Consider the following 23,955-nt stretch of genomic DNA (forward strand, 5'->3'; position numbering starts at 1 on the left):
TTTTAGGAATCGCACCCACATCCAATCACAAAACACACCTAACAGAATCAGGCAGCATTTAGAGAAATTTGGCAAGTTTTTGAGAACGCCTGGGACTAAACAGGCCTTGTACAGCTAGTCACAGCTAAGGAATGCAACAGCAGATTGGAACAGCAGCAAAGCATTACTCTAGTGGTAGCAGGGTTATGAGTCTTTTGCTCAAGTACCAACTTAAAACCAAATTTTAAAAAGAGCATTTGGATGCTTTTTATATGTTAATATGTTGTGACTACTAATATTCCAACAATGATGCTAGTCCAGGCACATACTGCAGTAGAATTTTTGAAGGCAATGTAATTAAAAGTGAATTTACTGTATCATCAAAAAGAAAATGATTACTATTCCTTCGGGGAGGTTGTTTGTTTTGTTTGTTTGTTTTCTTCTAAATTCAAAATCTTTCTGCAGGTTAAAAAAAGCTTTTAATTCATTAAGACTTGGAAAAATAGTAAGTTTGTATTGTGCTGCTTTTTTAAACTGTGAAAAGTCTGAGCGTTAACTGATCTAGATTTGACTGGGTACTCACTCTGTCACAGAGCTCTTCAAATGTGAAGTCTGCAATGGTTCCACACGCTTTATTCAGCCTCAGCTCTCTGCCTTGCACTTTTAGAATCCTTGGTCTAGTTACTATGGGAACATGAACAAAGACTCAATCTTCTCTGGATAATTACTATAAAATTCATCTCTTACAGATAGGAAATGCATAGCTTGATGAATAATAGCACATGATTCAACACAAATTAGACAAAATGCTGATACAATGACTGCCACTTGAGTGTGGCATCAACCCATATACAGCAATGGAACTTATTAATTGGTCAGTGGAGATTGGGCATTGTGTTCTAAATGTATTCTCTTTCAAGAGAAATTAACTTACGTACAATCATTTTGTTTCTGAGCCAGCTCATCAAACAACTTATCCATGACAGCCTCCACATCAGCTTCACTTGTGCTACAGTGAAAAGAATAATAGAATATGAAATTAATAACACTTGAAGCCAACATCAAACAGCTGCCTGAGCCTGCTTAGCTTTTTGCCCATAAAAAAGAGAACAGGATGTTATGCTCTAAATACAAACATTAGATTTAGAATACACTTAAAAGTAGAGAATATTAACTCTCAGGTAGATGATTCTGCCTTATTTGCATACACTGAAAGACTTCTGTGTTTTGAGCCGTTTCCAGTAATGAGGCAATACGGGCAGAGCAGATCCATTAACACTATGTGTACACAATGAGAAAAAAGGCTTCTGGCTCTATCTAGCATGCAAAATAAGAGCAAATAGACAAGGCAAGGCAGTCAAGCACCTAAAGAAGTATCCTTTGAAATGTCTGAAGGGACTTCTTGAAATTAAATATTGGAGCAGCTTTATGGGGGGAAAAAAAATCAAGTCAACTGATTGTACTGAATAAATTGTAAACAGCTTGTAAAATTAAGGTGAAATTCATAATACCACCATTAGTAATTGTATCTGATTCATTTTGTCCACCACCCCACAAAACACTGTTTCAGAAAAGGTTAACTGCGGGTAATGAAAACGTACAATATCTGTGCTCACAGCTCAAGTTTATGTTCCGCTTTTGGTACCACAAGAATTATAAATCAGTCCAATCAGATAACTTTTTTTTTTCCTAAGGTTGTTTACAAGGCCAACCTCTTTGTGTCCTTCCTCGTTAGAGAAGACAGATGATATGCCTAGCTGAGTTCAAAAGCAGAGAATAGTAAATTAAGGCTACAGAACCCAACAAACCTGTACTCAAATATATAATGCTCATATGATACTTGGTGCAAAACGTCTACCTTTATAGACAGCAGATGCACTCAAGTTGTGTTGCTTCACACAGGCATCTGCTGAGTGACAAGTGACCATCAGCACATTACACAAATACTTTCCTATTGATTAAGCCTTAAGCGTCTTAGAAGTATTAAAAGCAAAACTAAAATGATTTTATTAGTTCAAAATTAGTGACACCAAACCTAGATACAGAGAATCTGGAGGAAAAAGACTTCTACAGATTCTATTTGAAACCCTCAGAATCAAACTCTTCGAAGCAGGAGGTTATATCAGATAAAATACCTGCCTAAAGAATTAGGTACCTAAAAAAAAAGAAGTGACAAATGAAAAGGAACAGACAAACTCAGAACAAAGCCATAACACAGGGAAGAAGAGAGTGGGTATATGTCAGAGAACATGCACCTGTGAGTGCATGTACCTATCAAAAAGTTTGATGTAAAGACTACAAGAAACAAACAAACATGACACCAAGGTGGATATTTGTATCTAATTACCAAGAACATTTGTTTTGAAAATAGACACCTGCGACTGAGATCAAAGGAGTTGCTTTGGCCAGGCATCTTGTTATTACGTTTAAAGTGATTGCTTTCAGGTGAGTACAAAGCAGCTTAAGGCAACTCCTAGATGCAACCCTTATCTGAAATGAAGAAAAGACTGCACAGATTATGAAGCAATGTGAGAATTTAAAAAAAATGCCATGATGGTACTGTAAACATTAGTACTGGAACGTACATGATGCATATATGCTGAACAAAAAGATTTTCTTTGGGGAACAAGACTAAATGAATTTCAAATAACTGAAGTAAAATGGTATATAGTGCCTAATAATTAAGAAAATAATCAAACAAAAATCACTGAGTTCTGTAGGGCTGAAAGTTCCAATGAACAAGTCTAAATATGAAAATGAATGCAATTCCCTCAGAGAAAGAGTGGACAATGGGGCTAAGCATCTTATTTCTAATGGCAGCTATAGGATTTTTTCCTTTTTCACTGCTTCAAAATGAATTATGTAAGTTCTAGAAGTAGTTAACATCCTTCCAATGCCAGAACACTTAAGACTTATCACCAATGTCTGCCATTCACTTGGTCACAAGTTTCTCAGCAGAACACCATGAAGTGCGTGGACAGGGCACTGCTCCTGGGCCTTATTCACATGTTCCTTCTCCTCTGAAATGCCATGTCACTTAGCCTGTTACCTAATGAGAAACAATGTACATAGTCTTCATTTCTTTAGATCATGAAAGGTGAAGAAAAGAACAGGGTAGGAGCTTTCCACAGCTATCAAACAGAAGGTCACAGGGTGCACCAGGCACACAAAGCACAGCTTGAAGGAAAGACAGCTGTGTAGGGACCAGAGCAAGCACCACAGGGACCAACTCTTAGACAACAGTGGCTACTTCCAGCAGAATCTCCAAGAAGACATCATGAAACTTAAAGGAACTGGAGCCACACAAGAATAAAGAACAAGACATTCTTTCTTGAGCTTGTTTGCAGACACAGAACCTGCATTTGAACTGCGTTTTCCATACACAGGATGTTGTAATTTCCTCCCAGAATTAGCTAGAACTGAGTTGGTCCCTTTTTATGCGTGAACAAGTAACAGCAGGGCCAGGCCCTAACGATCTCGGAATGAAGGAAGCAATGAAGGAAAACATTCAAACATAGGTTTGGAATAAAGTGGAGGAAGAAATTTGACATTTCATTTACATTATTTTATAATACATATTTTTAAGAAATTTAACTGCTGCAATTCTGCTAAGCAGTACTTCTTTCAGACAAAAAAGTAAAACTTCTAATTTCATAGTGAAGCCATAGGGGCATACTTGATTTCAAATATTCATGACAGAGGTGAAAATATTGCATCCTTCCTAAGGCAAACGTGATTTAAAATCGGTACTGTATGCTAAGTTGAAAGATACCACGGTTAAAAATCTCATTTTAAGCTACTGTCTGCCTTACTCACGTTGTCACTGATTGAATACTATTGCTACTTAGGAGCAAATGATGAGAAAAAATGCCTGCAATGCACAGGTTTCAAAGTATTTTTTTAAAAAAGAGGACATTTCTAGAAGGCAGATAATGCTGCAACTGCAAATGTGTTCTTTAAATACATTTATTTGCAAACATAGAATAAAGCGCTGAAGAAATTTTGTCACAATAAACAGAAAATGTCAAAATATGAGTTTGTTGGTTTTTTTCCAATCCACAGCACTGGAAACACCCAACATGAGATGAATCCTTGTCATTGGAAACACCCAACATTAAATGAATCCTTGTCATTAGATTTCTACAAATACTTAATTACTTAAATACAATAAGGATGTTCTTCTATTATAAGAGAATTGTGCAATCTCTTACAAGAGGATATTCATTACTTTCTAACCATCTGTCACTTCAGTTCTCCAAACACCACACCTCCCCAAAAAATCTAATTAGTTTTTATTCAGTCACACATTATAAATGATGCTAGTGTGGATACTGAAAATGTAGTTTAATGAAGTTAATATCAAGGCATAATGGAAGGCGGTTTGCTGAACAAAATGGACCAGAAAGCAAAGAAAGGAAAAGTCACACCCTGCTAATTCTACTACACACTTTTCATCTCCCATTGACTAGGAAAATATTGGCTAATAAGAAAAAGAGGGTAAATACCATACTGTAGATCAACTTACAGGTAGTACAGTTTTCCAGCAGCAGGAAGCACTCGTTTCCTGTAGTCTATTCCGGAATCAAGCTGGACTGTGCTGCAGTATTTCTACAGACAGGGAAAAAGAAAGAATAGCTTTCCTTAAGCCAAAGTTGTAGTTATTACTGTTTGCATTAGATAGAAGGCACACTGCATTGGCAAACTATCAGCATGAATATCACCTACAACGCAGATTTAAAATGTAAAACTGAAGTCTCCTTTATTGTTACTGAAGTAAAGAAATAAGCTGAAAATCATACACACATTCAGAACAACAAAAAAGTGAGTTTTCAAAAATGCCTCAGTTAGAAAATTGTACGTGGATTGGAAGAGCAATGAACAAAGTGGGCATTACTTTATTTACATTAATATCTCTGAGAGGGCTTTGTTTGGTAGTGGTAGGGATTAGAAATAATTATTTTGACATTCAAGAGTATAAATTTAAAAATAGGAAATGAGAAGCAATAAATGTTTAACAGCTCACAACCAACTTCTGGCAACAGAGATGACTACAACTACTACTCACTCAGCTAGAAAGTTGTTTCTTTTTTCCTTCTACTAAGACTAACAGTGTTGTAAGTCAAACATCATATATGTAAGCTATACAAAGTCCTGCTACAAAAAAATGCACTGAAGCATAAAGGGGAGTAAATTAAGCTACAAAAAAAAAAAAAAAAAAGTTTTCTGATAATGTACCAATCAATTCAGAAAACAAACTTTAAAAGAAAAAAAATCAGCTTCTGAGTATGATTTAGATGTCCCTGAGTATTCACACCTGCTGTAATAAAGGGTGCTGTATTATTATTATTTACTCAAGGCCATAAGGCTGAGAGCAATATTCTCTCCAACTCCAGTGGGATTAAGATTTTATAGCCTCTAGCAAAGGGAATACTCTGTTTATCTGTCAGTTCCACTGCCAACATACACAACTGCTGGCTGTTACACGACCCCAAGCAAAAGGAGCCGTAAAAGAAAAAGAGGGAAAGTTTTAATATTTTATCAAATATACCTCTATCAGCTATTTAATTAAAGCGATCTAACTTATTTTTGTAGGTAACTCAGCCCTTTCAGAGCTCTTTGGATTGGCAGAATCCACTAAATGATTCTGCAGTGTCACTGCACTATGAACTATGAGTTCACCTTGAATATTCTCACTTAGCATTTCATATTCTCTATCAAACTTTTTTTGAAGCCTGCATGAGGCCTCAGGTATCAAAATTTGAAATGTCAGATCTCATTTGCAGCATCTACGTTACAATTACGTTTACAATTACAATTACGTTACTACGTTAGGAACAATGGTCTTTTTGAAAAAAGCGCGCTGCACGGGATTTAGTGAATACAAATATCTGCCAGAGTGACTGGGACGATTCACGGCACTAATTTTTGCCCCTGGCAATTACTGAAGATTCTGTTCTTACTTCAAACCTCCAACTTCTCTGCAGAGATAATACAGTGAAAGAAAGATGATGAAGAAATGATTCTGAGAGCAGAGAATCTTAGGGAAACGCAGGGAAATCTCCGGTAAATGAGAAAGCCATGCTAATCAAATCATGCCGGGCTAAGGCTACTGCAAACACAACAGCATTGGTGCTACAATATTATTACAATCTATTCCCATTCTCTTAGTGAAAACTTACAAAGGAAAAGAGTAATGGAGCAGAAGAAAAAAGTTGCATAGGTGTGGGATAACATGCAGAAGGAAAGGAGGATGTGTGTGCTCTCTTCAGCATCAGGCTGGCAGTCAGGGCTGGAAGGGAGGTTGCTGAAATTTCACTGCAAAGCTGTGCACTTGGCTGTTCCTCAACATGCAGTGATGCTGGGCATCTTTCTAGCTAAAGCAGTATTTTTTCAAAGTAGTAGATTAGCTCAAGTACTACTTTTTCACGTTAGCAGGAATAAAATCACGCTTAGGATGGAGGATGTGCAGATGTTGAAGTTTATTTAGATTTTAGATACTCCAATGTTTAGTGATACTGTTTAACACCTTTTTTGTTTGTTTGTTTGTTTTTGTCCTGGAAACAACAGATAGCAAATTTAGCACGAACTCAGCCTCATCTCTTTGGCCTTCAAGACAGGATTTCAAACCATACCACTCTTGCAGAGTGCTGTGCTGCAAGACAGAGAGAATAGCAAATGCAGAACTGCACTACACATACTTAAGAGCATGGCAGGGTTTTTTTTTTATATTACTGAAAGAAAAAAAAATCCACCTGAAACACTGTAGCTGGTGTAAATTCATTGTGCTGATATTTACAGCGGCGCTAGCAGCTAGGCTGCTAATGACTGCTGTGAAAAGCAAGCATTCTGTGTGCTCAAGTACAGACCGGCAGTGGGAAAAACGACACAGGTCAGTGAGGCGTGCAGAAATGCATATCAGTACTTGGGGATGTAATACTTCAGTCTGTTTGCAGTCTGCTTCCAAACTCAGTGCTCCTTAAACGCAATCGCAGTGCATTCTGACTCATATAACGTTACAGTGAATGAGTTTTGGAGGTAAGAACTGGAGATGTAAATATTATTGATAGAGTTATGAAGCTGGTGCATTTCCTCTGACTTCCCTCCCTTTTCCCATTCTTCAAAATAATCAGTGTTACCATTATTCAGGATAAATCTCTGTCGTTAACACCAGTTGAGAAAAGCTTGTTTGCAAAAAGCTAATTTATGGTTTGGGGCCCTTTTAAAGCTGTGAACACTTGCCTGAGTGAAAGATACCCCTTTTTCCTATGAGCCTTATAGCATATTATCGTAGGCATCACACCACATTAGAATCCAAAGTCTTGTAACATTACATAGCTGACTTGGAAAATACCTGCTAACTATCATGGACTATAGTGCCTTTCACCCAGAAAAGTAAGAGCAGCATCCAGTTCAGAGATTTTATCAAATACAGCTCTTACAGTCCTACTGATTTTTCGCTTCCTTAGGAAGCCAAGATCAACTTAGCAAAACATACACAAGATGGAAAAACACAATTCTGATACAGTTTTCTGCAACATGTGATATAAACATAGGGGACAGTGAACTGGAAATTTTCAGAAATGAAAAACATCCATGATTTTACAGTCTTACTCTTTGGATTGTCTTAATTTTTTTCACTCTGTCCAGCAATGTTCTGCAACCCACCAACCCGTGTCCTAAACAAAAATAGCCACAAAACTTTCCTAACATTCTATAGGTTTGTGTGAATAAATACTTACCAACGTTTGCCAAAAATTACTTTTACTGAGATGTTTGAAAGCACACTCACATGTTAGGCATTGTACAAATATACCTAAAACAGACAGCCCCTGCCATTAAAAGAAAATGTTATAATCTATAAACCAACACGTTTTCAGAAAGCATTCCTTTCCAACACAATTGCTGTTGTTACATTGTAAGCTTGGAAGGTAGGAACAGCTTACTCCTTATGTGAACATACAGCTCAGATCTGTAGGTACTACTGAAAAATAGTAACAGTGACGAAGGTAAAAGAGAAACATGAATAAAACAACAATCAAATGATATGGTGGAAGAAGTGGCTGCCAACAAAACATCATGCAACCAAGCACTGGTGCAGGCACTGCCATTTTCACGAATTCGGCTCAGACGCTGAACTGATGAGAAAGGGTCCAACAGCAGCACCAGTGAACTCAGGGCTGCTGTGGGAGGAGTGCTTGCACCAACAGGCAGCAACAACAGCATTTCTCATCCATGTTGAGAATGTGCTGGTAGAGATTGTTCTAAAGGGGGGGGGGGTTCAGCACTTGGTCACCTTCATTCAAAGCCAGAGTCAAAAAGGTCACAGGGAAGCTACGCGCTGAGCAGAGATCTGAAGGATTTTCCTTTTGGGGTTTCCTTTGTAGGCAAGGCTAGCCACCCAGGCTCTTTGTGTCTATACATGTAAACACTCACTTATCTGCTTCACAGGAGCGCATGGGGCAAAACGTTCATATTTGTAAATGCTTTAAATGGTAAAAAGACAGCAGACAATCTAAACGTGTAACAGAAGAAAATAAAGGACACTAAAACATGCATTACCAAGCCAAAAAACTTAGAATATCAGAACTGCATAAATAAAAATGAATCCACAGTTGCTTAATATGGAATTAAGTACCAAACACCACAGAAGCCATGTACACTGAGTGCCACAATGCATTTTCTCACTTCTTCAGAGCTGTCAGCAACAATATATTCCTGTTACAGAACCAGAAAAAAACAATAGCATCATGCACAAATACCACAAACTCCTAATTAAAAAAAAAGAAAGAATGTCACACTTCTCTACTTCTTATCCTTATTTCTTCTGCAGTATTGAAAAAAACAAAACAGAACAGAACAAAAACCTAATAGGATTACATACAGAAGTTCTACTTTCTCCCTCCATCTTCACACTAACTTCACTGCCACTGATCTGATTAAATCCTGCAGATGTGATTGCATCCTCACAGTCACTAATCACCACCACGAATTCTAATCAACAGTTACAGAACTAACCAGTGGCTTCAGACTGTTAGTACTTAATTGTCAAAGCTGCATTCGTAACTATTAGTTTACATAGTTTATATACATATATATTTATTATTATTAAAGATGGAGATTTACAATGACAAATTTCTCCTACTCGAGCTACATTTCTACTTCCCTTTTGATGCAAACATGTAAAACTGAAACTACAGCTCATCTTGTCTCTTCCTGTAGAACCACTTTCAGCTTCCAAGAGATTTTCTATTCTACTGATATTTCAAGTCTGACTTACCCTATTCAATTTAAATGCACAAACTTAATGAGTCATACAATTTATTTTGAAGTTATTTATGTATTTATGTATACAAAGAACAAATACAATTACAATATTGCAAATGCAATTAGTAAGTAAAAAATACAGTGTGATCATGCAGTCATTTCCAGTGAAGTGGTAGAAAAACTTCCTACTCCAGAAGGAAAAGAAACAAAGCTTCAAGGCTCAGCTCAAGAGAGAACACCTAAAATGACTATCTTCAAATAGAATAAGACTTTGAGTAGAAAGTTATTAAACATAGACTAATATAAGTACTTTTTTCTTCTTGTAAGCACCTCTAATATTCCTCTGCTGCTACATTCCTGAATGGTAGCTATTAAAATGCTTAAACTACTTCAGAAATTAAAAGACATGATGTGATAGTTTCTTAAATAGAGGAGCAAAGGTTTTAGAAAATTTCAAGACCGTCAAAGTGAGTTGGATAACCTGCAAGGTTTCATCATTTTTGTTTCCCATGTTATCACAAAAAGATATCTGAAACTCCAACGGCCTTTGTATCCATGAAGAACACAGTACTAAGCACAATATGTCCCGTAAACTCAAATACGTAGATCAGCTCATGACTCTTGATAATGCTGATGAGCAACTATTTCTTAATTTTATCCAGACCACTGTAGGTCAACCCAATTGGCATTCTCTGTTCTGAACTTAAATGACATTTAAACAAAACAAAACAAACAAACAAAAAAACCATACGAAAGCATACAATATGCCCTGCTGGCTCACAGGATCAGACAAACCCTCTCTGAGGACCCTGGAGAAGTTGTACAAGGACAGAGAAATAAGTGATTCATCTTGGGATGATGATGACCCTAATTTCTACGCCTCACGAGCTTCCTCAACCTGTCACAACCGTAACTTCTAAGCACTCTGATATTTCTTCCATCTATCAGTTCAGAAAACAACAAGACTTTTCTCTGGCAATGTTTTCCCTCATACACGTACCATCCAAAGAGACAAACGTTCTCCCAGAATACACAATGCATCAACACACCACGAGAGCCTCACGATGCAACAGAGGAAGAGTTCCTCAGGTAAACAAAGCTCACCAGAACGGCCCATTTAGCCTCAAGTTATCCACTAGAATTTTATTTATTTATTCTTATCTTTTTTTCTTAAGAGATTTCAAGAAAAGGTTTCTTCATCCAAAGGATATCATTAAAACAGGTGTTTTCCCAAGTGTTTCATAACTCTGGTAGAACAAGAATCCTCTCAAGTCAATTGCAGTGTGCCATTAATAATTTGTTTTCTGACCTACAAGGCATACTGCAGGCCTTACCTTTGGCCTAGTCTCCAATTTATCAGCAAGCAGTGATCACCAGCACACTTCAGAACATGAAACTGGTCTGGCTGGGACTTGTGAGACTGAGAGAAGCGTAAGAAACACATGTGGTGCTTCCTCAGCTCCACTAGGAAACCATCCTGACAGTTGCAGACAAGCATGGCATGGATGCAGGGCCTTCAAAAGGCTGCTCACTTGACTCACGCTTGAAATTGGTCCTGTTAAAAACAGACATGTAACATGCCTAGCTTTGTCCTACACAGATCCATGAGACTATAGATGTGTTTGTGGAGAGGGGGAAGGAGAAAGAATAATCATGTATTTTGTGATGGATAAAAGCTTGGTCCAGGCATTGTTGGGTATGCATACAGTTTTTGGTCTTCCTGTTCACATGTTGCTGAAACAGGAGACTTTAAAGAAAATGTCAATGAATCCTCATAAGCACTATACATGACCTCTGGGGTAATTAGCAATCATTCAAAAGCAACAACACTAAAGTGTTCTATTCTTTACTACTGTCAGCTCTTGTCTTGATCAGCATTTTAATAAAGATGGTTCATTGCTAAGACAGTTTCATGAATCAGTCATAATTACATTCTGACATGCAGTGAATAGTAAAGCAAAACTAAATATCACTTCATCAACCTTTCTAACCTTTATGCAAGTATTAACTGTAAATAATTTTTACACAATCTTACAACAGAAAATCTGCATATTTCTTAGCTTTGTACATACTCTACCCTAACTGAATTTCCCGTGACCTATACCTGAAAAAAAAAAATTAATCCTACAATCAGGCATAATTACTTAGCATGATATTCAGGTGTTGCCTTTCACAGATTAAATCAACTTCACGTACAAAAGCCTACCTGAACTATAAAAATAGTGCAATGCTGTAAGGAGTTAACTAATTTTTTTTGGTCCTTTTTCCTCATGTTCTTCCTTAGCTGCAATAAGGAAATAAAGCAAATTGCTACAATAGCCTATGACAGCAGTGCTTGTTCCAGTTTTAAATGTTGGGAAAAAAGTAAAAGAGGAACAATTTCAAAATGTGACTAAGTATATTGTACAATGTCAACAGAATTAATAATTTGGATGATTCTGGAATATTTTATTTGTGAACTGTTTTTAAATGGATTTAAAGCACAAAGAGCTGGGAAGTCAAATACTGACTAACAGAATTTTTTATACGAATCTTTGCTTTATGCTTGTGACAAGAACACATTCAACTGTAGAGTTCAGCATAGATAATATTTGGAGTTAAAACTAATTCAGTGGAAGTTGTGCAAGTTTACATTACAGTCCTCAAAACTTTTAACAACTAAGAAAGCCTGCTATTCTTGCTACCGCAAGGAACATAAGATCCATTGTAGGACTTTTCAATAACTTATTTTAACATCTATCTATAAATCAGCTACCCCCTAAGAAGAGGAAAAATAGACAATTAACTTGCAAAATAATGGTGCATGAATAAAGACAGAGACTCTTAAAATGTACTGTTACGTGAATAGTATTTCAGATATTCAGACAAAAGTGAAAGAATTCAGGCAGTACAGATGAGGCAGTTCTGAGTAGGGGACAAGTAGTCTCTCCTTTTTCCAGGCGGGGAGCGGGATAATGGCAAACAGCAAACTTCCAACGCAGCATTACACTGAACAGCTTTCCTCATTTCACACTGCTTAGGAAAAAAGAAAATTGCCCTTGCAGACTAAGTGTAAATTAAAAAATAGATTGTATAAAAAGCGGTTTTGCTAAAGAGCCACAATGACTGTAACTTTCAATCTTCTAATAAACGAGCCGAGATGTTCTGTGAAAAGCAAATTGCCAAGAGTTCACTCTGAATTTCTAGCACAATGTTTCCTGAGCTAAGGGTCAAATTCACCCCTAATACATGTATTTCGTTTGAATGACACCCCGAAGTTATTTGTCTCGATTTCTTTTTTTGCTGTTGTTTTTCTTTTTAACGTTTGATTCGTATTTCTTTCCCCAGTATTAGCCTTTGCTCCTGCCAGAGCTGTTGGCAGGCAGGGAAAAGAAAAAAAAAGTATTGATTTGCGAAACTGGATTTCTCAGAATAAGAAAAAAAATGCGATTAAGATCTAAACAAAGGCTAAAGATGGCTTACGCTTAGCTCTGATGAGGTCCACTACCTCATTACCAACAACTGAAAACTTCTGATGCATTTTGTTTCAAGAGAATCCAAAAGTCCTTGCTGTAAAGCAGACTGGGGGGTGCAGAGTCCATTCACTCTTTCTGTATCACGACCATTATGCGAGAAGTATAAAACACTGCCTTTATGCTGCCAAACCACAATGACTCTTCTTACATCAAAGCATTTTCACCACTAGGGTTTTTTTTCTCCGAAATTTATTCAAGCCGAGGGCAGGGAGACAACAATTCATACACGCTAATTACACCTAATTATCTATTCCTTTTTTTTTTTTTTTCCACCAGCTTCGGCCAGTGTTATTTGCTATCTGGGTTTCTCACAACCTCCCCTTGCCCTGTCCATCCAGCTCAACAGTAAAGTCTTTGAAGAAAACAGTCGTGGCTTCTTAGGATGTTAACAATATAAGGTTCGACTCAAATTAAATTATTCTATTATTAGTTTTGACACATTTATGTGTTAAATATGAAGGCCTCTCGGTTAATTTGGCAAATTCCTCACATCTCTTCATGGCTAGAATCGCTCGTAACACCCTCTTGTAGGAGCTTCTCCTCATGCTTTCTTTTCATGATCTAAATGAAATGTTTATTGGATTAAAGTTCTTCTCTGCAGACCTCCACGGTGGCCTGTGACAAAGAGCTTAAAAGCTTTATTAATTGGCTCGGGTTTTTGAGGGGGAGGCAGGACCTCATTTCACATTACATCACAAGCAAATAAAACTGCCACGTGTAATTAGACTAATTTACCCCGATACTGCAGGAATCAGTGATTCCATACCTACGATACGCTTTGGTTTACTCATTTTAATCAAAGAGTAAACAAAGCGAGCAAGAATTGAAGAAATTACAAATAAAGGAAGCAAGAATGTAGGGAGCGCAGCTCGGAGCTACAATAGGAAATATTCTATCCTCAGATAAAGTTTTGGTCTCCATCTAAATAAGTTGTTTAGGAGCGAGCCCAGGCGTGTGCGTATAAGGCAGTCATGGAAAGTAAACAAACAGCTGCCTAGTAATGGGAGAATGCAGTAAGGCAATAGGTACTTTATAAAAAGCAGAAGTGCTGTAAGCTACAGAATTCAAGCAATCCTAGAGTTTAAATTTAAAACAGACTTGAAGGCTGTATGCAGAAAGCACTGATAACCTCTAATTCGACACCTTGCTTTCTAAATGCAATGTTTTTCAGTTTAGTCTTAAAACTTAGTCACACAAATCACCCATAAACAACACTGACGTTCAGCACAGAAATACTTGCAATCATGCTATATTTTCTATTTTTACATGTTTAATTAGGTACACCTCACAAAAGATGAATGCTTCTATTACTTGCAAAGAGAGAGAGAACAAGAACAAATGCTCCTTCTACTTAGGAGTTCGCTTGGTTACATACTAAGAAGGGAAACAAAAGGCCCAACATCTTCAGTAATGAAAAAGTCAATTGATAGGCGAAGCCATCACAATATCAAAGGATTAATCCCAGCAATCCTGACTCAGGTGACAGTTCACAGGGGTCAGAGTGGCTGACACTGACCTCAAAAGCAGGTTTTAACTATTCAACATACTGAAAGCTGCTGGGCTATCACACCATTAGAATGGAACAAACTGACAAATCAATTTCATCAATGAGATGACTTTTTTTTTTTTTTTTTTTAAATGAGCAGATCCGCCACTCAACAAATCCCTGTATTTCCAACACAGGTGGTTGGACAAAAGCTGAATGCACAATCAAAGAAATTTTATATCTACCAAATGCCTTTGTACAGAGCTAACTCACACCGATTTCTTTAGGGACAGTTCAAAATGTTCTAAATATTTTCACCTATTTTGTGGAAGCTGATGAAAAGTGAAAACACTTTTCCATCTCTCCATTTATTGCCTTGGAAGTGAGGGTATATTTTAACTATAACTCATCAGAGCAGGTAAAAAATGTCAATAAAAAAAATCCCAACCCAATCTGAGACAAACAGTAAACACAACACAGCATATACAGACACCACTTTCTATTTGAAAGGTGTTTACAATGCTCGCTCTTATCAGTCATTTTAACCAAAGAAATAATGAAACGAAATTCACCAAAGGAAGCTTACAGTAATTTTCTGGCCTACTGAAAACAGATTTCATGTTGATTCTTTACCTTTAGTTCAAGAAATACAGGTAAACAAAGTAAACTTGCTTTTATTGTTACTATTATTTTAAATCTTTATCTTTTTAAGGTATACTCAGGCTATCAAAGCCCCTAAAGCCTCCTGATTTTGAGTTGGGACTTTGTGCAGTTACATTTCTATTTCAGGAAGAAAACCTGACAATATGCTGAAGGTATGTATTCAATATTTTGACTTGGCTGGACATTTTAAAACTTTGCTTGACAGCTCCATGAGATCTCTGCAAATACATGAACCACTAGTTTAAAACTGTAGTTGAGACACAGCTAACTATTTGAGGAAAACTGTTTGCCTGAAGAAACCACTGAGTTAGAATTGCGATTCCAGACCAGTGAATGATTAATGTAAAAATCTTTATTAAATGTCTATAAAAATAAACCTGCTGCCAAATTGCCACAAAACCAGTAAATTAAGTTTTACTCTCTCTTTTCTGAAAAGCCTCACTTCTGATCTTACATCAGGTCATTAAGGATGCGTGGCTTTATTTGTAAACTAGCATTAAAATGTTGAGAAAGTTTTCAGATTTTTGTATAGCCTTAAACTAATAATTTTGGAAGCATTTCTGCTCGAAGCACTTGATCAAAGTAACCAGTACACACGGTTTTCTTGTCAAGAACTGCCTTTATACAAAATCACTAAGGAGTTCCATGCACTTCAAAATTCTCAGTAAGAGATGATGCGAGATTAAAAGCACAATCAGAAGGGACTGAATGTAATTGCAATTATAGAATTAAAAGATTTTTCCTTCCTAACACTTATCTCTGAAAAGCATTTTTAATAAAATTGCATAGACTGGAGAAGCACTCCTATCTGCTGCAGAATCTAAGCCCTTCTATAAAAAATATTCCATCCCAAAGAATTTCAGCCACAACAAACCAATAGACTGAGAGTATGTCCCTATTTAAGAAAACTACAATTTAAGTTACAACATTAAATAATCGGTGAAAATTTAGATCCTAGGCTATGTAAGATTTTAAAGGATCGGGACACTGGGGCAAACATGGATGGCAGAGGGGACCACGTGTTCAACTACAGATGCAGGCTATAGGAACTGCAGCTTTCACGTGGACCTAAAAAAATGTCACTTACCAATAGCAACTCCCACTGTAGGCATGCAGTAGTTACTTGCCCCCAGTAGTCTACCATCTAGAAAAGCAACACAGACAAACTTTGCAAGAAAACTACATATCCCACAGACCACTGTTTCTCCTTTGCGTTTATCACACAAAAATTGGCTCACATTTGTCTTGCAAGAAACAGGAACCCAAACGCAAATTCTGGAATTATATAATTTGGATAAAATGAAATCAACAAAAAAAATCAAAGATGAAAACAGACAATTCTAGATTTAAGACGGGAAACATTTCACTATCATATGAAGATAGCAAAAAGGAGTTTTGTTACACCTATCAGGGTATCTAGGAGCCAGTCACTCCACTTTTGTAGAATAGAAACACTCTGAAATCTGTACCATTTCAAGTGAAATATCACTTCACAGAAACACTGTTGATATCCTCCATTCATCCTACCTTCCTAAGATGGTTAAAGGATTTAAGACTCCTGCATTGAATTACTCCCAGGGCTAAGGCCTTATCTTAAGATTTATGATCCTAAGACAGGAAAGAAAGAAAAAAATATTGCCAAATCCCAAGCAAAGGCAGGGCAGGAGGTTCTGAATCCCAAGAAAAGTAAGACTGAAGTTAGTCTGAGTTGTCAAAGCCACTTCCAGTAAACAGGTTAGATTACAATTAAAAAAAACAACATATGGCTTGGAATGAGCTGAACATACAAAAGGTACGTTCTAAATCAAAGATTTGCCAGTACCCAATGTAGTATTTTCCCACTACATTTTCATGCAGAACCCCAGAAAATATCATCTTTCCACTTCCTAAAGCCACACACTGGAATTTTGAACAGCTGAGGAAGTATTCTTTCCTTTGTGTATTTTCCTTCATGAAGTAACACCACTGTAGTGAGAAAACATACAGGGGTACATGATGCAGGACGCACACACCTTGAGGAGGCCTAAATCTGCACTTCTCAAGCCACCACAACCAGAAGATGGGTTTCTTTATATCTGAGCCTTTGTAATGTAACGGTCATCTCTTAAAATCTTACTTCAAAATACATTGCATTTGTGTGGTTTCTAATGCCTGCTTCTGACGCACTGAACTCAAAATGTAGATCTGGAAATTTAGTTTTAGTAAATATAATTGTTTTTAATGAATTGTCATCACCCTTCCTTTTTCCAACTAAGATCAGGGAAACATTTGTTTTGATAAGCTTCATCTGATCTGCTGCTTTACAAGCATCACGTTTGGGGAAAGAATCATACTGTTCTGGTAATACTTACTGAAGTGACATTAAAGGCAGGTATATTTAGAGTTGTATTAAAACACAAAGATGTAGGGGAAAAAAATAGAACAAGTAATCCAGAATTTTAGAAAGGTCCTTCTGTATAGAATATTGAGTAAAACTTAATTTCTCCCTTCACTCATTATTATGGTAATGTCTGCACATCTCTCATTCATGTCGCACTACTTATTTCTTTTCACATTACTCCATCCTCAATTGTAGCTCTAAACCAATGCACCAATCATTAGGGCTTCTGCCAGCACTGTATCCACTAAGTCCTTTCGAAACATTTGTTATTCTCCCAATCCTAATGAGACATGTATAAACGACATTTTACTTTTTTTCTTCTGCCAGTCAAAGGGAGGGTAAAAGCAAATTACAGATAAGCACTCACAATAGATATTCATTAATAAATAAAAGAGTTTTATATTCATCAAGGTAGAAAACTACTAGTTTACCAGGAAAAACACAAAGAAAAGACAGGTTTACAGCAAGGAAGATTTGCCACAGACGCTAAGTATGACACTACATTCCAAAAAGCAAATGCATACATAATTATTACTCTTCTTGAAAATGCTCTACAATTACGACCTATCAGCTACAAAATAAGCCCTCTGCAGGAATCTAAAGTGGTTAAGTTGTTCATCTGTTTTTAGATCTCTTACTTTTCTAAAGCCATCCTGATGGGATCCACTCTCAGTGGTAACCTCCCTGACTTCATACACAGCCATTCTGAGATATGTAGGGCTGCCTATGCCGATGGCATATTAACTCTGGAACATGGTGATTGCTCAAATGTCAACATTAAATAGGATTTTCAAAGGTGCTTAGGCAATTAAGTAATCTCACGTTTCCAGCATGCCCCTCTGAAAGTCCAAGGCGTTTAACTACCACGCTGCTGACCACCTTAGCAGAAACATCCAACCAATCTATCTATTCGGCAATTCCAAATTCCTTATTAATCCAAACCTGACCTCAATTTCTACCTTTCCTTTCTTCTTATATATTGACACAGTTCACCATATTTATGTGTTTATGCTGGCAATGCTACTGTGAGGAAAGGAAGTTCTGTTATTTGCACTTTGCGTGTCATGTCAGTCCAGGCAGACCCAAATGCAGGGGTTGTATGCTAACCCCACCAGCTGCAGGCTAGCCTTCAATAATGTGACAATACAGTCATAGTTTGGGAATTAGAAAGATTTGCAACTCGCCCAGAACTTAAACTTGAGTTTTAAATGTTTTTTCAAAAGCAAAGTAAACGACTGTATCATTCACATTTAAGAAGCATGCTCCATTTTTTCACCTAATGAAGCAATGCACACCTGCCAGGCTCCAAGGAGCATGCTTTGGAACTTCTACTTGCTGGACATCACACAAAGCTTTACTAATACAGGCTGAGAAGTTCACTTCCACCTGAGGGGGAAAAATGTACAGACCCAGAAACAAAGTAATAAAGGTACATACACAAAACTAATTTCCTTAAACCAGAGGAACATCAAGTTTTTGTGGTATAACAAATTTAAGATGTCCACAACCACAATACTGCATCACTGTTACAGGAATTACTATGTCACATGACTGTAATAAAGTCCCATCCAAATAAATTCTGCTGCTTCAGCCAAAAAGGCAAACTTCCTCTCATAGTAAATGTCCTATTCTAGAACTATGTCTGTTCCAGAGGAGAAAAGCTCCTTTTTACCTTACTTTCAATTATCTTTGATCCAAGCATAGACATCCTATCCGGAAACTACAGAGGCTGCTCCAAAAGTAATGCCTCCTATTTTATTATGTTGGCCCACAACATCAGAGGCAGATGTTGAGGGCATGGCAGTAGAGGCTGAATGCTCCCACTAACATTCCATTACATGCTGTTGCCATGTGACAGTCGGCAGCAGAGGGGCAGTCTGACATGGAAGTGAAGGTGAAGCAAAGGTGTGACACTAAATTCCTCCATGTGGAAAAAATGGCACTCACCGACATCAATTGATGCTTGCTGAACACTGATGGGAGACCAAACAGTGGTTGTGAGCCCAGTGAGACAGTGTGTGGTATGTTTCAGCAGAGGTAACAACAATGTGAAATACAAGTCACTCTCCAGATGGCCGTGCACAGCTGTCACACCACAGAATGAAGAACATCTTGATCAGCTCGTCCATGCAAATTGGCAGATTACGATCAGGGAACTGTGCACAGAACTAAATACTGGCCTCAGTGCATTGGAAATGACAGTTGCAGTGTTAGAATACTGCAAAGTTTGCACCAGGCGGGTCCCCCAAATGCTCACACAGGAACCAAAAGAACATTGTATACAAGTTTGTCAAGATCTACTGAACCAATACAAGGATGAAGGTGACAGTTTAAAGTACATTATCATCAGTGACAAGATATGGCGTCTTCACTGCAAGCTGGAGTCAAAACAGCAGTCCATGGAGTGGTGACATATGAATTCCCCAAGTTCAAGATACAGGTCTCAGTAGGTAAAGTGAGGTGCAATGTCTTTTGAGATGCAAAAGGGATTATTCTTAGGCATTTCCTAAAACCTGAACAAACCATCAATTCTGACCACTATGTCACAACACTGACTAAGCTGAAGGCTCAAACTTCCAAAGTCAGGCCAGAGAAGATGACAACCTTTCCCCTACTACATGGTCACAAAAGACCCTGTACCACTTCAAAGACTATGGAGAACATTGTCAGCCTTGGCTGGTCTGTCCCACTGCACCCACCATACAGTCCAGTTTTGGTGCCTTATGACTTCCATCTGTTCACAATGCCAGATGGACTCTGTAGGCAACATTTTCCTAGCAATGACATGGTCATAACAGCTGTGAAACAGTGGGTCACCTCCAATGGTGCAGATTTTTACAAGTGCAGCATGCCTGTTTTTGTTCATTGCTGGCAAAGATGCATAGCTATTGATGGCAAGTTTTTTAAAAAACCGTGTTTTGTACCTGAAAATTTGCTCTATCAAATAGTGTTATTGTGCTCTTTGCATCTGATCTGTTGTTGCTGCCATGGAAATAAGTTGGAGGCACTACTTTCAGAGCAGCCTAAGCAGTACAAAGCAATCCTGTCCAAATCAAACTGATTAATACAGCAGTCAAAATTGAAAAGCATTTATAAAGTGATTCCCCTTACCTTCAGCACAGCAATGAATGGTACAAAATTAGCTCTCTGAAGACCGTTTTTATAGAGATCTGAAAGAAAGGAAATCAGTACCAGTTTTGCTACTTAGTCTCAATAACAATGTGAGCTTGTCTTTTAGACTTGCAAATAAAACTGTGTTGCTAGAGAGATAAGGAACAAAAGTGGAAAAAGGAAAGCTGAAATTGATTTCTGTTCTCTTGCTATATGAAGATTCATTACATTCTCAAGGAAGAAAGAAACATACTTAGAAAGTCTGCAAAAGGTAGGGAATAAAAGATGAGATATATCTAATGAGATAACAGATTTTAGCAAAAGAATAAGTTAAAAAAAGGATACAAAAATGATTTCTAATGCTCAAAATAAATATTTATAAGGCTGTCACTACACAACTGCTCAATATAAAGTATTGGGTAGAAGGGAAAAAAACCCAGATTAAACTAAAAATCATCAATTTGTGTTTACAAAGTTAGTGTAATTCTTATTCAGTGTACTTCAGTACACTTTAACCTTAAGCAATTCTCCAGGTACACCCCTTTTCCAAAGGGACAAAATCAGTCATCTCTAAGGCAAAAACAAATAAACACCCTTGTGCAAAGTTGCTCAAAATACAACTCAATTAAAAGATGTATATTAAGGTGGTTTTTGTTCAACGGAATTAAGATCTGTGCTTAGAGAAAGTACTCAACTGTCTAACATAATCATGAAATAATTATTATGTTTGTTTTGTGAGGATGAGGAAAAAACAGTAATTTTGGTGGTGAAAATAAACCAGGATTTCCCATATACTATACCTCAGTACTTCCCCTCATACTCCAGTGAGACAGAATTTTAACGTGGTTAAGCACATCACTAACGGTCAGCTGCTGAGTGCATCTGCTCACTAATGAAAAAGCCACTTTTTCCTTTTCTATCTATAATAGGATAATTTCTTAGCTCAATTTTAAACCCTTATACAACATACTGCATTAATCCAGTGCTCCTTTCTGTAGAAGGATTTCAGACACACACTGTAAGCATTTTCGAATATGGAGTAGTAGGAACAAAAAAACAACAACACATCAAGCAATGACCAGTGTCTGGATGGCAATATTGCTCATTTCTGGAGAAGCCTTTACTGATTTGACAGTCCTACCCACGGCAGGAACTGGATGATCTTTAAGGTCCCTTCCCACCCAGGCTATTCTATGATTCTATAATGTTCTCTGCTGAGTAGGTAGTAGAAGTGAATGCTATTCATGTTGACACAGTGACTACATATGTGCTAAATAAACAGACACGCCACAATAATGTTCACAAACTGAGAAATTAAAATGTACAGTGGAATACCCAAATAATAAGAAATTCTCCTGAGCTTTAAAGAATAGTGATTCAACAAACATGAGGATGGATCCCAAGTGAGTGAGGCCCCACTGTTGACTTCACTCGTAGAAACTTAGCTATATTACTTCTGATTTTATCCTGTTTGTTCAAAAAAGAATATATATATCCCCATAGGAAATTATTTTGCCTTTCAGTAACATTATTTGTTGTTTTCTTGTCTTTATTTAAATATTAAAAAAAAAAAGTAGTTATACTCTTTTACCTAATTTATTTAGGTAGAAAAAATAACTTAGTCAATGCTGTAACTTTTTAGAATGCACTGCAAATGTTTCCTATTAATCTAAAGTGTCATTAAAATGGCATACAAATCATGCATTATGCTAACTAATAATGCTAAGCTATAACAAAACACTATATATGCTACACTATGATGTAAAAAAAAAAAAAGGCAATTATTGCTGAATTAAAACCCATGCAGATTTGAGGGCATTTTAGAAGGATCCATCTGGTCTAAAACTCTAAAAATACTGTTAGAAATGGAAAAAACTCTCCATCTAAGGAATTCCCAATGAATGACATCAAACTAGGCTGTGAAAATGTTATCTTGAAAAAGATGCATGCTCCTCCCCTGAGCTGGTGTAGAAGGTCTAAAGTTTGCTAGCTACAAGATAGTAGAAAAACTCAGTATCGTTTCACTTCTCTATTAATGGATATGATCTTTTCCTGCCCGGGAATTCACTCAAATACAGAAGCAATATTTCACTTGTCCACATTCCCAAATATCCTCCCCTCACTGGTTTGGACAGAGAATAGAAGATCAAAACCACAGAAGGACTAGGGAAAGAGGAGGTAAGAAGTTCAGTATGAGAAAATAAAGGAGAAAGATATAGTGAAAAACCTTTTTTCCTTAAGATACTGAGATTAATTGTATCTGGTTAATAGCAGAAGCATGTTTGTTTTTACCTTCTGGCGGCCTGTTAGATGTTGCCACAACGACAACCCCATTTTGGAACAAGTTTTCAAAAAGCTGCTTCAAAATCATGGCATCAGCAATGTCAGTGACCTGCGGAAGACAACACATTTGTTTTGTCTTGCTTTCAGCTTCTGCTGCAATAGATTTGCAAGTGGCTTTATAGCTAGGAAAAATGCTTGTTAGTGAAAGCCATGGAGAAAGATTCTAATTATTGCTTGGTGAGAAAAAATAAAAGGGATAATTAATAAGCAGTGAATGTACCACAGCCTTTCAAAACTTGCCCGCTTTTTATTACAGAACTCCACCATATCTTCACCAATTGCTAAATGATTCCATGTTAACTTCTATTATAAAACTACAGGTGGGAAACACAGAAAACAGATCTAAACATTTAAGAGGCCTAATCAATTGGAAACAACATTAAAAAAAGAAAAAAACAGAAAACAAAGAAAATACACACCGGCTGTTTTACATTTCTATTACCTCTGAGGCAAAGGTTCGCAGAGGTGAATTTAAATGGTCGTGGGACTTCAGAAATAAAGACAAGTAGCCAACTATACATAATCAGCTGCTGTTGAAAATAGAATGATATGACATAGATACTATTGTGTGATTGTTGCAAAAAACAATTCAACAGATGGCCCATCACAAAAATAAGCAATTTCATTGTTCTTTTTAAGTGCCTTCTATTACTGTCCATGAATAATCAAAAGGCACGGCAGTCACTTCCAGCGCAGTCAGCCTCTTCTAACCTTCAGGCAGAAAACACTAACGAAAAATAAAAAGGGGTGGGACAGGCGGTACTGAAAGAAAAAAGACTGAACAATAAGCAATAAAGTAACGTTTTTTTAAATACCCAAGTTTAGCTAAACTAACTTGCTTTACAGTACCAAGAAATAAAAGGAATGCCAAACAGCAACCAGTCTGCACAAATGAAAAACATAATAAATCTGTCTTGAAAGATATTGAAAAAACACAACATTGGTACAACAGCGATTTATATTTTGCACGTGTTCACCAGCTGAAATCAGTGGTCCTAGTAAGTAAATCACCTTTACTATCATTAAGCTGTTGTTTCTCTTGCATTCTCCTTTATTATTATATAGACACTTGTTGCATTTTGACTTACCACAGACCCCGTTCTGAGGAAATAGAAAGGTGTTGGCCTGCTGGCAGTTATATGTGCTCATTACAGATGAATGCACTGTGATGCTTTTACTAGTTTAGATATGTACATTGCAATGGTAATGCAAGC

General features: G+C 37.1%; 1 protein-coding gene across 2 annotated transcripts in view; it reads right to left on the reverse strand.

The window, feature by feature from the left end:
* Positions 1-23,955, reverse strand: part of AFG1L (AFG1 like ATPase) — a 60,084-nt gene that overhangs the window by 11,463 nt on the left and 24,666 nt on the right. Inside the window, exons 6-10 of one of the 2 annotated variants that reach the window (XM_065735268.1) lie at positions 22,691-22,790; positions 20,399-20,457; positions 4,505-4,587; positions 918-988; positions 563-663 (exon numbers count right to left, since the gene is read on the reverse strand). In XM_065735268.1, the coding sequence (XP_065591340.1) occupies positions 563-663; positions 918-988; positions 4,505-4,587; positions 20,399-20,457; positions 22,691-22,790 (414 nt within the window). The remainder of the gene's footprint in view (positions 1-562; positions 664-917; positions 989-4,504; positions 4,588-20,398; positions 20,458-22,690; positions 22,791-23,955) is intronic. The other variant, XM_065735276.1, reaches the window with a different exon arrangement.

Source organism: Cyrtonyx montezumae, unplaced genomic scaffold (genome assembly GCF_038088225.1).
Source record: "Cyrtonyx montezumae isolate F1298 unplaced genomic scaffold, pur_monq_1.0 scaffold_0, whole genome shotgun sequence".
Lineage (NCBI taxonomy): Eukaryota > Metazoa > Chordata > Aves > Galliformes > Odontophoridae > Cyrtonyx > Cyrtonyx montezumae.